At 46.7% G+C, this 13702-nt stretch overlaps 1 protein-coding gene across 2 annotated transcripts in view; it reads right to left on the bottom strand.

Moving 5' to 3' along the window:
• LOC147108481 (uncharacterized) overlaps positions 1–13702 on the bottom strand; it is a 74498-nt gene that overhangs the window by 26477 nt on the left and 34319 nt on the right. The window contains exon 1 of one of the 2 annotated variants that reach the window (XM_086005132.1): positions 792–12782. The exons of the other annotated variant lie outside the window; for it this stretch is intronic. Coding sequence (XP_085861258.1) covers positions 8286–9866 — 1581 coding nt within the window. The 5' untranslated portion in view covers positions 9867–12782 and the 3' untranslated portion in view covers positions 792–8285. Of the gene's footprint in view, positions 1–791; positions 12783–13702 lie in introns of those variants that run through there. 2 annotated transcript variants of the gene reach the window in all.

The following is a 13702-nucleotide window of genomic DNA, read 5'->3' as shown; positions in this document are numbered from 1 at the left end:
CAGGAGGTTTCATCACATGACCTACCACCGCCCCGCCATTGGTCACCTGACATGCCCACCCTCGCAGGTCCTATGCTGATTGGTCGGCAGACAGACTCTTCATTACCCAATTGAATGATTCTTGACTTGTCAGCCTTTTTACCATCTCCAATACTGTTATAACTAATAAACAGAAATATTCATAGAAAATGAAAAAACACACAAAACGTTTTGAATGCCCCTGTGATTTTTCTCCTGGGTTTGCTCACAGCAGCGTCCAGGAGATGAGTCTTTAATTGTTGGACACTCCAGGACAATCCATGATCTAATTGAATGACTACATAGGATTACATCAGATATACAGCACAGAAACAGGCTATTCGGCACAACCAGTCCATGCTGCGTTTATGCTCCACACGAACCTCCTCCCGTCTTTCCTCATCTAAATCTATCAGCATAACCCTCTATTCCCTTCTCCCTCATATGGTGATCTAGCCTCCCCTTAAATGCATCGATACTATTCGCTTCAACCACTCCCTGTGGTAGCGAGTTCCACATTCTCACCACTCTCTGGGTAAAGACGTTTCTTCTGAATTCCCTATTTGATTTCTTGGTAACTATCTTATATTGATGGCCTCTAGTTATGCTCTTCCCCACAAGTGGAAACATTCTCTCTGTATCCACTCTATCAAAATCTTTAATGATGTTAAAGAGCTCTATTAGGTCACCTCTCAATGACGGAACAGGCTTGAGGGGCTGACTGGCCTCCTCCTGTTCCTAATGTTCCTCTGCATAAAGAAAATTCTCCTTACCTCTCCCTTCATTCTTTTGCTGGTGATCTCGAATTTATGTCCTCCAGTTACCAACTAGAAACAGTCCGGTGGAATAGTATCTGAAAGGGGCTTGAATTGATAAAGTGCTGGACCAGCCAGTACCAGTGTCCCTGCCGCTCCCTCTCGCCCCTCCGCTCTCTGTTGCCGGGCTGACTGGACCTAAACTGATTCGTGATTAACGCTCATCAGTGTTGATTCTTGATGCTATTTAGAGCCAAGGGACCCAGCCCAGCTACTATTAGACTAGTTACTGGTTCGCACTGTCAATTTTATAAATGTAGGCAATAATTGTACCTCTCTGTGACAGTCGGCAAGGCTACAGATCTTCCCACGCAGCTCTCTCCTGCAGGGGAGCAGACCTGGGAGCTCATTTTGATCTTTCTTTGAAATTAAATTCCGCTCCAGTTGTTTAAACGGCATTCGACGTCCCCTGATGCCGAGGAGGGACGAGACGTGGACTAAGCCACCAGACCTGGCCCCTGAAGCTCTTTGCCCTCGCTGTTGTTTCTCCCTGAGGGCTGTCACTGACATTTTTGGGGGGGTCGATGGAACATTTCCCTTTCATGAGGGTCACGGACTTTCCGGAGCCGCTGCTTCTGCACAGCTGCTAATTAGGAAGCTGCTTTTAGTGTTTCTGCTTCTTGCTGAGTCCATTGCTTCTGCCTGAAGGCTGCTCTTGCTGTTTAAATTGCTCTCTGCTGCCATTATATTTAATTGTTAAAGATGGTGCTGTGGCTTCAGCCTAATGAAGAGGCTTTAAATGATCCCCCTGTGTGAGCAGTCCCGCCCAACACAAACAACTCCCACACAAACCTTTCTTTAAAGAATGAGGCCCATTTCCCAGGCTCTTGCCATTCTCCTGGGGGAAATGTGCACCTCCCGTCAGATCCCAGTACAGCCCAGGGCCCCTCCAGTCAGATCCCAGTACAGTCCAGGGCCCCTCCTGTCAGATCCCAGTACAGCCCAGGGCCCCTCCCGTCAGATCCCAGTACAGCCCAAGGCCCCTCCTGTCAGATCCCAGTACAGCCCAAGACCCCTCCTGTCAGATCCCAGTACAGCCCAGGGCCCCTCCTGTCAGATCCCAGTACAGCCCGGGGCCCCTCCTGTCAGATCCCAGTACAGCCCAGGGCCCCTCCCGTCAGATCCCAGTACAGCCCAAGGCCCCTCCTGTCAGATCCCAGTACAGCCCAGGGCCCCTCCTGTCAGATCCCAGTACAGCCCAGGGGCCCTCCTGTCAGATCCCAGTACAGCCCAGGGCCCCTCCTATCAGATCCCAGTGCAGCCCAGGGCCCCTCCCATCATCCCAGTACAGCCCAGGGCCCCTCCCGTCAGATCCCAGTACAGCCCAGGGCCCCCTCATGTCAGATCCCAGTACAACCCGGGGCCCCTCCTGTCAGATCCCAGTACAGCCCAGGGGCCCTCCTGTCAGATCCCAGTACAGCCCGGGGCCCCTCCTGTCAGATCCCAGTACAGCCCAGGGCCCCTCCTGTCAGATTCCAGTACAGCCCAGGGCCCCTCCCATCATCCCAGTACAGCCCAGGGCCCCTCCCGTCAGATCCCAGTACAGCCCAGGGCCCCTCATGTCAGATCCCAGTACAACCCGGGGCACCTCCTGTCAGATCCCAGTACAGCCCAGGGCCCTTCCTGTTAGATCCAAGTACAGCCCAGGGCCCCTCCTGACAGATTCCAGTGCAGCCCAGGGCCCCTCCCATCAGATCCCAGTACAGCCCAGTGCCCCTCCCATCAGATCCCAGCACAGCCCAGGACCCCTCCCATCAAATCCCAGTACAGCCCAGTGCCTCTCCCATCAGATCCCAGTACAGCCCAGGACCCCTCCCATCAGATGCCAGTACAGCCCCAGGGCCCCTCTACGGCTGGCCTGGCCTAAAATGCCAACCGGGGCCAGGAGAGTGTCACAGAACCAGGTTTCCAAATTAAATGGGCTTACAGCCAGAAACTGCAGAGTGTCTAGCCGCCCAGTGATAGGCCCGGGGGGAAGGTAGCAGCCACAGTGATGGCAGGAATAGGAAGATAAATCGTTCTCCGCCATTTTGGGGGTGCTACTGCCTCCATTCCGCTGGGCACGTGGCTTCAAAATCCTTACACTGTAAAGGAAAACCAGCTGTACCGAGGCCTGACCGAGAACTTAAGTACATATTATGTTATTATGTTTTTATGAGTAGGCCAATCGGCCCCTCGAGTCTGCTCCGCCATTCGGCCCCTCGAGCCTGCTCTGCCATTCGGCCCCTCGAGCCTGCTCCGCCTTCGGCCCCTCGAGCCTGCTCCGCCATTCAATAAGATCATGGCTGATCTTCGACCTCATCTCCACTTTCCTGCACTATCACCATACCCCTTGATTCCCTTAATATTCAAAAATCTATCGATCTCTGTCTTGAAGATACTCAATGACTGAGCCTCCACAGCCCTCTAGGGTAGAGAATTCCAAAGATTCACCACCCTCTGAGTGAAGAAATTTCTCCTCATCTCAGTCCTAAATGGCCGACCCCTTATTTTGAGACTGTGACCCCTGGTTCTAGATTCCCCAGCCAGGAGAAACATCCTCCCTGCATCTAACCTGTAAGAATTTTGTATGTTTCAATGAGATCACCTCTCATTTTTCTAAACTCCAGGAAATATAGACCTACCCCAGCTTCAGGCTCCGTGGCTGGGCTCAGTAGCTTCACCTCACCCTCACACAATTAACACTGTTGCAAGCCTCAGACCCACATCTCACAGCTTGCACACACTGCCAGCTATTCAACCATGACAGCCACATCATCCAAACAGATTGCACAACACTCACTGACACAAGTGTGCAATGTGCCACGGATGCCATTTTGAACCTCTAAGGGTACTCATAGTGCCCAATCAACAGGTGCTACGGATCCAGATTTTGCGCCCATTACCTGTAAATGTGGTGTAAACCCAACAGGCAACTCCCTGGGCTCCTCACTGACTTTCACCTCCAAAACTATGACCACCATTATTAACGAAGGGTCATCGACCTGAAACGTTAACTCTGTTTCTCTCTCCACAGATGCTGCCTGACCTGCTGAGTATTTCCAGCATTTTCTGTTTTTATTTCAGATTTCCAGCATCCGCAGTATTTTGCTTTTGGACCACCAGAATTAAATTGGATTACATCGGATTACATCAGATTACATTGGATTGCATTGGATTACATCGGATTACATCGGATTATATCGGATTACATTGGATTACATCAGATTACATTGGGTTACATTGGATTATATCGGATTACTTTGGATTACATCGGATTACACTGGATTACATCGGATTACACTGGATTACATTGGATTACATCGGATTACATTGGATTATATTGGATTACATTGGATATACAGCACAGAAACAGGCCATTCGGCCTAACTAGTCCATGCTGCGTTTATGCTCCACACGAACCTCCTCCCATCTTTCCTCATCTAATTCTATCAGCATAACCCTCTATTCCCTTTTCCCTCATATGCTTATCTCGCCTTCCCCACAAGTGGAAACATTCTCTCTGTATCCACTCTATCAAAATGTTTCATAATTTTAAAGACCGCTATTAGGTCACCCCTCAGTCTTTTTCAAGAGAAAAGAGATCCAGCCTGTTCATCCTTTCCTGCTGTATATACCCTCGCATTTCTGGTATCATCCTTGAAAATCTTCTCTGCACCCTCTCCAGTTCCTCTGTATCCTTTTTATAATATGGCGACCAGAACTGTACGCAGTACGCTAAGTGTGGTCTAACCAAGGTTCAATACAGGTTTAGCATCACTTCCCTACTTTTCAATTCTATCCCTCTAGATATAAACCCCAGTGCTTGGTTTGCTTTTTTTATGGCCTTGCTGACCTACGTCACAACTTTTAGTGATTTGTGTATTTGTACTCCGAGATCCCTTTGTTCCTCTACTCGTACCTAGACTCGCACCCTCCAAGTGATAAGTGACCTCCCTATTCTTCCTACCAAAATGTAATACCTCACATTTATTTGTGTTGAACTTCATTTGCCAATTATATGCCCATTCTGCAAGTTTATTAATGTCCTCCTGTAACTTGTTGCAGTCCTCCTCAGTATTGACTATCCCCCCCAATTTGGTGTCATCCGCAAATTTAGAAATTGTATTTTTGATTCCAAAGTCTAAATCGTTAATGTAAATTGTGAACAACGGCGGTCCCAGCACTGATCCTTGTGGGACACCACTACCCACCTTCTGCCACTGTGAGTAGCCACCCTTTACTCCTACTCTCTGCTTTCTGTCCTGAAGCCAGCCAGCAATCCATTCTGCTACTTGTCCCCTGACTCCGCATTCTCTGACCTTGTTCATCAGTCTATTATGGGGTACCTTATCAAAGGCCTTTTGAAAATCTAGATAAATTACATCTACTGCATTACCCTTGTCTACTCTCTCTGTTGCCTCTTCAAAAATTCAACAAGGTTGGTCAAGCAAGACTTTCCCTTCTGAAATCCATGTTGACTATTCATTATTATATTTTTGGTTTCTAGATGTTCTTCTATTTTCTCCTTTAGTAGGGATTCCATTATTTTTCATACCACCGATGTTAAGCTGACTGGTTTATAATTCTCTGGACATGTTCTATCCCCCCTCTTAAATATCGGTATTACGTTAGCTATCCGCCAGTCCTCTGGCAGTATACCTTTTTCTAACGAATTATTAAATATTCATAGTAATGCCTCGGCTAGCTCTTCCCTAGATTCTTCTAAAATGCGTGGATGAAATCCATCCGGACCAGGGGTTTTATCCTCTTTGAGTTTGATTAATTTATTTCCTATATCCCCTTTTTTATTTTAAATGCACTTATCTCATTACTAATCTCATCATCCAGTGTCATGTCCACCTGTTCTATCTCCCTGGTAAATACTGAAGCAAAATAATTATTTAATATTTCTGCCATCTCTCTATCGTTACCTGTGGTATTATCCTGACTATCCCTTAATGGCCCTATTCCCATTCCAACCTTCCTTTTTTGTTGATGTGCCTATAAAATATTTTACTATTTTGTTTTATGTTCCTTGATAATTTAATTTCATAGTTACTCTTTCCCTCCCTAATAGTTTTTTTGACTTCTCTCCTAATCTTTTCGTATTCTTTCTTATCATGCACTCCCCTGCTGTCTGTGTACTTAATGTCTGCCTCTTTCCTTACCCTCAATTGTTCCCTTATGGCTTTATTAATCCACGGAGTCTCATTATTGTTTAGTTTGTTCTTTCCTGTTACCGGAATATATTTTTCCTGCACTCTGTTGAACACCATTTTAAATGTTTCCCATTGCTGTTCTACATCGTTGTTTGCCAATATTGTTGCCCATTTCTCCCCCCCAAGTTCTATTCTCAGCCCCTCAAAATCAGCTTTTCTCCAATCTATTAACCTGGTTTTTGTCATACTTACGTCCTTTTCAATTATCATAAAGTGTATTATATTATGGTCACTGTGCCTATATGTACCCCTACCTTTACTTCCCTTATCTGCTCTGGTTCATGCCCCATTACTAGATCCAATATCAAATCCTCCCTTGTTGGGCTTTTTACATATTGGGTTAGAAAGATGTCCTGTACACATTGTAGGAACTCCATTCCTTATCCCCTTTACCTACCTCTTCTGTCCGATTAATACCGGGGTGGTTGAAATCCCCCCATGATTATTATTCTATATTTTTTACTGATTTCCCTAATTTGTCTGCATATTTCTTCCTCCACCTCCCTTCCACTATTAGGTGGTCTGTAGACTATGCCTATTAGTGTGATTGATCCTTTATTATCTTTTATGGAACAACTTACAGAACGGAATTTTTTTTTATTCGTTCCTGGGATGTGGGTGTCGCTGGCAAGGCCAGCATTTATTGCCCATTCCTAATTGCCTTTTAGAAGGTGGTGGTGGGCCGCATTCTTGAACTGCTGCAGTCCCTGTGGTGAAGGTACTCCCACAATGTTGTTAGGGAGGGAGTTCCAGGATTTTGACCCAGCGACGATGAAGGAACAGCGATATATTTCCAAGTCAGGATGGTGTGTGACTTGGAGGGAAACTTGGAGGTGCTGGTGTTCCCATGCTTCTACTGCCCTTGTACTTCTAGGTGGTAGAGGTCACGGGTTTGGGAGGTGCTGCCGAATAAGCCTTCGTGAGTCGCTGCAGTGCATCTTGTAGATGGTACACACTGCAGCCACGGTGCGCTGGTGGTGGAGGGAGTGAATGTTTAAGGTGGTGGACTCATCCAGGCAAGTGGAGAATATTCCATCACACTCCTTACTTGTGCCTTGTAGATGGTGGAAAGTCTTTGGGGAGTCAGGAGGTGAGACACTCGCTGCAGAATACCTAGCCTTTGACCTGCTCTTGTTGCCACAGTATTTATGTGGCTGGTCCAGTTAAGTTTCTGGTCAATATTGACCCCCAGGATGTTGATGCAGGGGTTCGTGTGCGGCGCGAATGTTACCTGCTGCTTATCAGCCCAGAACGATGCCCAGGCCTTGTTGCATGTGGGCATGGACTGCTTTATTATCTGAGGAGTCGCGAATGGAACTGAACACTGTGCAAACATCAGCTAACTTCCTCATGTCTGACCTTATGATGGAGGGAAGGTCATTGATGAAGCAGCTGAAGATGGCTGGGCCTAGGTCACTGCCCTGAGGAACTCCTGCAGTGATGTCCTGGGACTGAGATGATTGGCCTCCAACAATCACAACCATCTTCCTTTGTGCTAGGTATGACTCCAGCCAGTGGAGCATTTGCCCCCCCCGATTCCCATTGACTTCAGTTTTACTAGGTCTTATGTTCATTAATAAATAGACATTCTTATTATGAACACAGCTAGCTTTTGCTAGTTACTTTATTGAGCACATGTGGGCTAGGTACTGTATCTGTAGAGGCTTCCATCTTGACTGCTGCCTTGTGGGTAGCCTAGTGCCTCATGGGTAATGTAGTCTTAAACACATACAGCTGGGTAGTGTAGTCTTATACATACAGCTATATACAGCTCTACGGCTCCACCTAGTGTCCACTATAGAATGACATGTTATTGATCATTACATCCCCCTTTCTTTGAGGTTGAACAAAATCAATATCAATCAACTTTCAAGAAAACAATAAAGATAATATCAGTAACACTTTTGTTAGTGCTCTATAAACATAAACATTTTCAAAACAGTCAACACATTTTCAAAGCTTTACATTGTACTCAAAGATTACGTCTATCAGGCTCTTTTACTTCACGTGTGGATCTTATCAACACGGGTAAGTCTGATGTGTCTTTATGAGATTGTTCTGGTGGTGAATGACAAGATGCAGTTGCGGCATTGTCATCAATCTGCTCTTGTATAGATTGAGGTCTCCTTGCGATCTTTGCTTGGAGAGGGTTTCAGTGTTTCCTTCACTCTTCATGCCATAACTCTCAATGTAGTCAATGCACTCTTGAAAAACTGCTGGCAGCTGGATCCCATCATACAGCATAGTCCTCTCAGCAGCCTCGGCTAATGGAACACCAAAGATTGGCCTGAGGGAAGAAGGAGTATCCACCGGAACTGCTTCCTGCTCTGGTGCAGGCTTCTTCTTTTTCTTTTTTCTCTTTCCACTGCTTAACAACATCTGCTGCAGTTATATCTTTGGACTTTTTCTCCTTGTGTTTTTCCTCTTTGTGCTTTTCTTCCTTTGGCTTCTCTTTGACCTTAAAGTCTTTTTCTTTCTTCTTGGAGAAACTAGGCTTTTTGAAGACATGGATACCCTTTGGCCTTTTCATCCTTGATGAGCTCTCTGCTTCATCACCTGAGTCATCTGGTCTGCTTATGGCACAATTTTTACGGTAGACTCTCTTGACCAGTTCTAAGTCTTCACAAGCTTTGTCACCTAGTATCGAATCAAGTCTTTCAGCCACAACAGAAAACATGAGATGATGCACTTTGTCTTTGACTGTCACTTTAAGTCTGCATACACCTAAGCTATCTATTTTCTGTCCATTATAGCTCTTCAGTAGTACTGACTTTTTCTGTATTTTGGGCTTTTCTTTCATATTTTTTATGTCACTCATACTGATTAAGTTTGCTTTTGCCCCAATGTCCAGTTTCAATGTAACTAATGCTCCATTTATCTGCAGTGGGATCATCCATTTGTCCACTTTTACTGCATTGACTTTATGTTCAGCATTGTCCATTTCTGAGGGCTGCACATTTTCTGTATCTTTTTTGATATCATCACATGACACCATTCCTACAGAACATGTCTCACTTAAATCAGTGTCCTCAATCACATTAACTTGTTGCCCTTTCATTGTTTTTACTTTTGAAAAGCATTGTTTGGCAAAGTGATTCTTTCCATTACACTTTGTGCACATTTTTCCAAATGCTGGGCATTGTCTTAACTGGTGTTTGTAACCACAGCGTTTACAATTAAAAATGTCATCCTCCGATTGCTTTTCATTTCTGTTCTGCCCATGTTTCTTCCCCTTGTAGGACACAGCACCGACAGCAGCATTATCACTCATTACAACCGCATCATTATTGATTTCACTGAAAGTCTTCACGTGCTTTCGAGCTAGCTCGCTGGCTTGGCATATTTTCACTGCATTTTCCAAATTTAGTTCGGTTCCTCTCAACAGATGTTCCCTGACTTTTTTATCATGAATACCAAACACAATCTGGTCACGAATCATGGGTGCTTTGAGCTCAGAGAAATTACATGTCTGTGCTTTCAGTTTCAGATCAGTTATAAAGCTATCAAAAGTCTCACTTTGTTGCTGTGTCCGAGAACGGAAGATGTATCTTTCATACGTCTCATTCTTTTTGGGAGAGCAATGTGCATCAAATTTTTTTAGCACATCTTCTAATTTTGCTCTGTTCTCCTCTGGATTAAATACAAATGTATTAAATACCTCTATCGCCTGTGGGCCTGCAACCGTAAGCAGCAACGCTATCTTCCTTGCATCTGGCTTCGTACCGAATCCGATGGCAGCAATGTAGAGTTCGAATTGTTGGTTAAAAATCCGCCAATTGTAGTCGACATTTCCCTCGAGATTCAAACGCTCTGGTGGCTTCAAATTCTCCATGTCGCTTTTCACAATTTTTTAGCAGATCTTCACCATCCTGGTACCATCTTATGTTCATTAATAAATAGACATTCTTATTATGAACACAGCTAGCTTTTGCTAGTTACTTTATTGAGCACATGTGGGCTAGGTACTGTATCTGTAAAGGCTTCCATCTTAACTGCTGCCTTGTGGGTAGCCTAGTGCCTCATGGGTAATGTAGTCTTAAACACATACAGCTGGGTAGTGTAGTCTTATACATACAGCTATATACAGCTCTACACAGCTCTATGGCGCCACCTAGTGTCCACTATAGAATGACATGTTATTGATCATTACACTAGGGCTCCTTGATGCTACACTCGGGCAAATGCTGCCTTGATGTCAAGGGCAGTCACTCTCACCTCACTTCTGGAATTCAGCCCTTTTGTCCATGTTTGGACCAAGGCAGTAATGAGGTCTGGAGCCTAGTGGTCCTGGCGGAACCCAAACTGAGTTTCGGTGAGCAGGTATTGGTGAGTAATTGCTGCTCGATAGCACTGTCAATGACATCTTCCATCACTTTGCTGATGATTGAGAGTAGACTGATGGAGCGATAATTGGTCGGGTTGGATTTGTCCTGCATTTTGTAGATAGGACATACCTGGGCAGTTTTCCACATTGTCGGGTACATGCCAGTGTTGTAGCTGCACTGGATCAGCTTGGCTAGAGGCGCAGCTAGTTCTGGAGCATAAGTCTTCAGCACGAGAGCCGGGATGTTTTCGGGGTCCATAGCCTTTGCTCTATCCAGTGCACTCAGCCATTTCTTGATATCACATAGAGAGAATTGAATTGGCTGAAGACTGGCTTCTGTGATGCTGGGGACCTCAGGAGGAGGTCGTGATGGATCATTCACTTGGCACTTCTGGCTGAAGATGGTTGCAAATGCTTCAGCCTTGTCTTTTGCATTCGTGCTGGGCTCCGCCATCATAGAGGATGGGGATGTTCAGGGAGCCTTCTCCTATCGTTAGGTGTTTAATGGTCCACTGTGGCGGAGCCACTAAAGGACTCAGATCGTTTGTATATAATTCCTTTAACAACATGTTAGTTACAGCCTGAGTCTGTATCTTTATTTATGCTGTTTAACTGTACAGAGCGTGGTTACTTTAACAGCGCGGCTAAAACGTGATGACGTCACGCCGTTCATCACGTGATTCCCCACTGGCGGGAAAACGTGATGGCGTCATGACGTCAGCCATGGGACTGCAGGGGCAGTCCTCGTGGAGCCTCCAGAGAGAGCAGACCTACATTCGATGTTATCCTGCAGTTTCTTGTTAAAACCTGTTTGTTTCATTAAAGTTCGTTTTGTTTGATCGCCTGAGTAGAACTCAATCTTTTAGTTAGGAACCTGCGTTCCTACATTGGTGACCCCGACTTTCGTGTACGGTTTTCGCGGAAGATCTTCAGCATGGACACGAACGCCGTGACTCTGAAACTGCCACAGTTCTGGGAGCAACAACCAGCCGCGTGGTTTATCCAGGCTGAAGCCCAGTTCGCCATCAGGAACATCGTCGCAGATCAGACCCGTCATTACTACATGGTCTCCGCCCTCGATAGCGCCACTGCCTCATGGATCGTCAGCCTCCTCGGTAGTCCTCCTACTGACCGCAAGTATGATACGTTAAAGGCACGGTTGCTACAGGTCTTTGGGCTCTCGAAGTCAGAACGCGCTCGCCGGCTCCTTGCTATGCCCGACCTCGGGGACTCCAAACCGTCCGAGCTCATGAGTCAAATGCTCACACTCTTAGGTGCCGAACCGGAATGCTTCCTCTTCCGGGAGCTATTCCTCTGCCAACTGCCGGAGCAGGTGCAGGCTGCCCTAGCCAGGTCCGGGGTCACAGACTGCGCCGAGCTTGCTGCCGAAGCAGATAAGATTTTCACAGTAACCCAGCAGTGCTGCGCTGCCACGAGGCGCCCATCCCCCACAGACGCGGCTCCAGCTCCTCTTGCAGCGGGCTGGTGCTCCTACCATGCCCGTTTTGGCGCAAAAGCATGATGCTGCCGCTCTCCCTGCAGCTTTTTGCCCCAAAAAAACAAAGCTCCTGCAGCGTTCCTGGCGAAGGAGGACCGGGGTCTAATGGGCGCTCAGCGGCTGCGATGGCCATCGGATCTTCGGGGAAACTTCTTTACATCACCGATTCCCTATCGGGTTGACGTTTCTTTTGTGACACCGGGGCGCAGTGTAGCATCCTACCTGCGTCGAATCTCGATATGCAAGCTGGGAACCACGGTTTTTCCCTCGTGGCGGCTAATGGCGCAGCCATTCGAACTTTCCGAAAGCGGCAGGTCCAAGTCTGTTTCGGCAGTCAGCGCTTCCATTGGAATTTGTCACGGCCACAGTCTCGCAGGCGATCCTAGGGGCGGATTTTCTGTGTGCCAACGGCCTCCTCGTTGATGTCCGGCACCGTCGGTTGATCAACGCGGCCACCTTCCACTCGATTCCGTGCCACCACGGTACCACCGTGGCGCGCTCTATCGCCTGCACGTTCCCTTCTCCGGATGACTTCACTCGGCTCCTCGGAGAGTTCCCGGAGCTGACCAGGCCCACTTTCTCCTCCTTGGCCATGAAGCATGGTGTTGAACATCACACCAACATCCCTGGTGCAAGGGTCAAGGATGTCTCGGAGCGGGTGCAGAGCATTCTGAAGGGGGAGGGGGTTCAGCCAGTTGTCGTGGTACATGTAGGTACCAACGATGTAGGTAAAAAGAGGGAGGAGGTCCTACAAGCTGAATTTAGGGAGTTAGGAGCTAAATTGAAAAGTAGGACCTCAAAGGTAGTAATCTCTGGATTGCTACCAGTGCCACGAGCTAATAAGTTTAGAGAGAGTAAGATAGATAAGCTAAATACGTGGCTTGAGCAGTGGTGCAAGGGAGAGGGATTTAAATTCTTGAGGCATTGGAACCAGTTCTTGGGGAGGAGTGACCTGTACCAAGGGGACGGTCTACACCTGAACTGTGAGGGAGCCGATGTCCTCGGGGTAATATTTTCTAGGGCGGTTCGGGAGGATTTAAACTAATTTGGCAGGGGGATGGGAACCTAGGTAGTGGAAAAGAGGGAAGTCATATGAAGTCAGAAATAGATGGTAGAAAGGTGAGAAGCAATAAGCAAAGGAGAGAAACACAAAGGGCCAAACTAATTCATAATGAGAGTGTGAAAAAAGCAAGCCTGAAGGCTTTGTATCTTAATGCTAGAAGCATTAGGAACAAGGTGGATGAATTAGTTGTGGAAATAGAGGTAAACAAGTATGATTTGATTGGGATTACAGAAACGTGGCTGCAGGGTGGGCAAAGCTGGGAACTTAACATCCAGGGATATACAATATTTAGGAAGGATCGGCAAAAAGGTAGGGGAGGTGGGGTAGCATTGCTGGTAAAGGAGGGGATTAATGCAATGGAAAGGAAGGATATTAACTCGGATGAAACGGAATCTGTATGGGTAGAAATGAGAAATAGCAAGGGGAGGAAAACGTTAGTGGGTGTGATATATAGGCCTCCAAATAGTAATATGGAGGTGAGGGAAGGCATAAAAAGGGAAATTAGAGAAGCGTGCGATAAGAGCACAGCTGTCATCATGGGTGACTTTAATTTACATATTGATTGGACTACCCAAATTAGTAAAAATTCTGAGGAGGAGGAATTCCTGGAATGTTTTCGGGACGGTTATCTGGACCAATATGTCGAGGAGCCGACTCGAGATCAGGCCATTTTAGACTGGGTATTGTGCAATGAGAAGGGACTTATCAACAATCTTCTTGTACGAGGCCCCTTGGGTCAGAGCGATCATAATATGATCGAGCTCTCAGTCGAGATGGAGAGTG

Source organism: Somniosus microcephalus, chromosome 13, assembly GCF_052327205.1.
Source record: "Somniosus microcephalus isolate GS21.2 chromosome 13, FLI_Smic_1.0, whole genome shotgun sequence".
NCBI lineage: Eukaryota > Metazoa > Chordata > Chondrichthyes > Squaliformes > Somniosidae > Somniosus > Somniosus microcephalus.
This window is presented reverse-complemented; position numbering and strand designations above follow the sequence as displayed.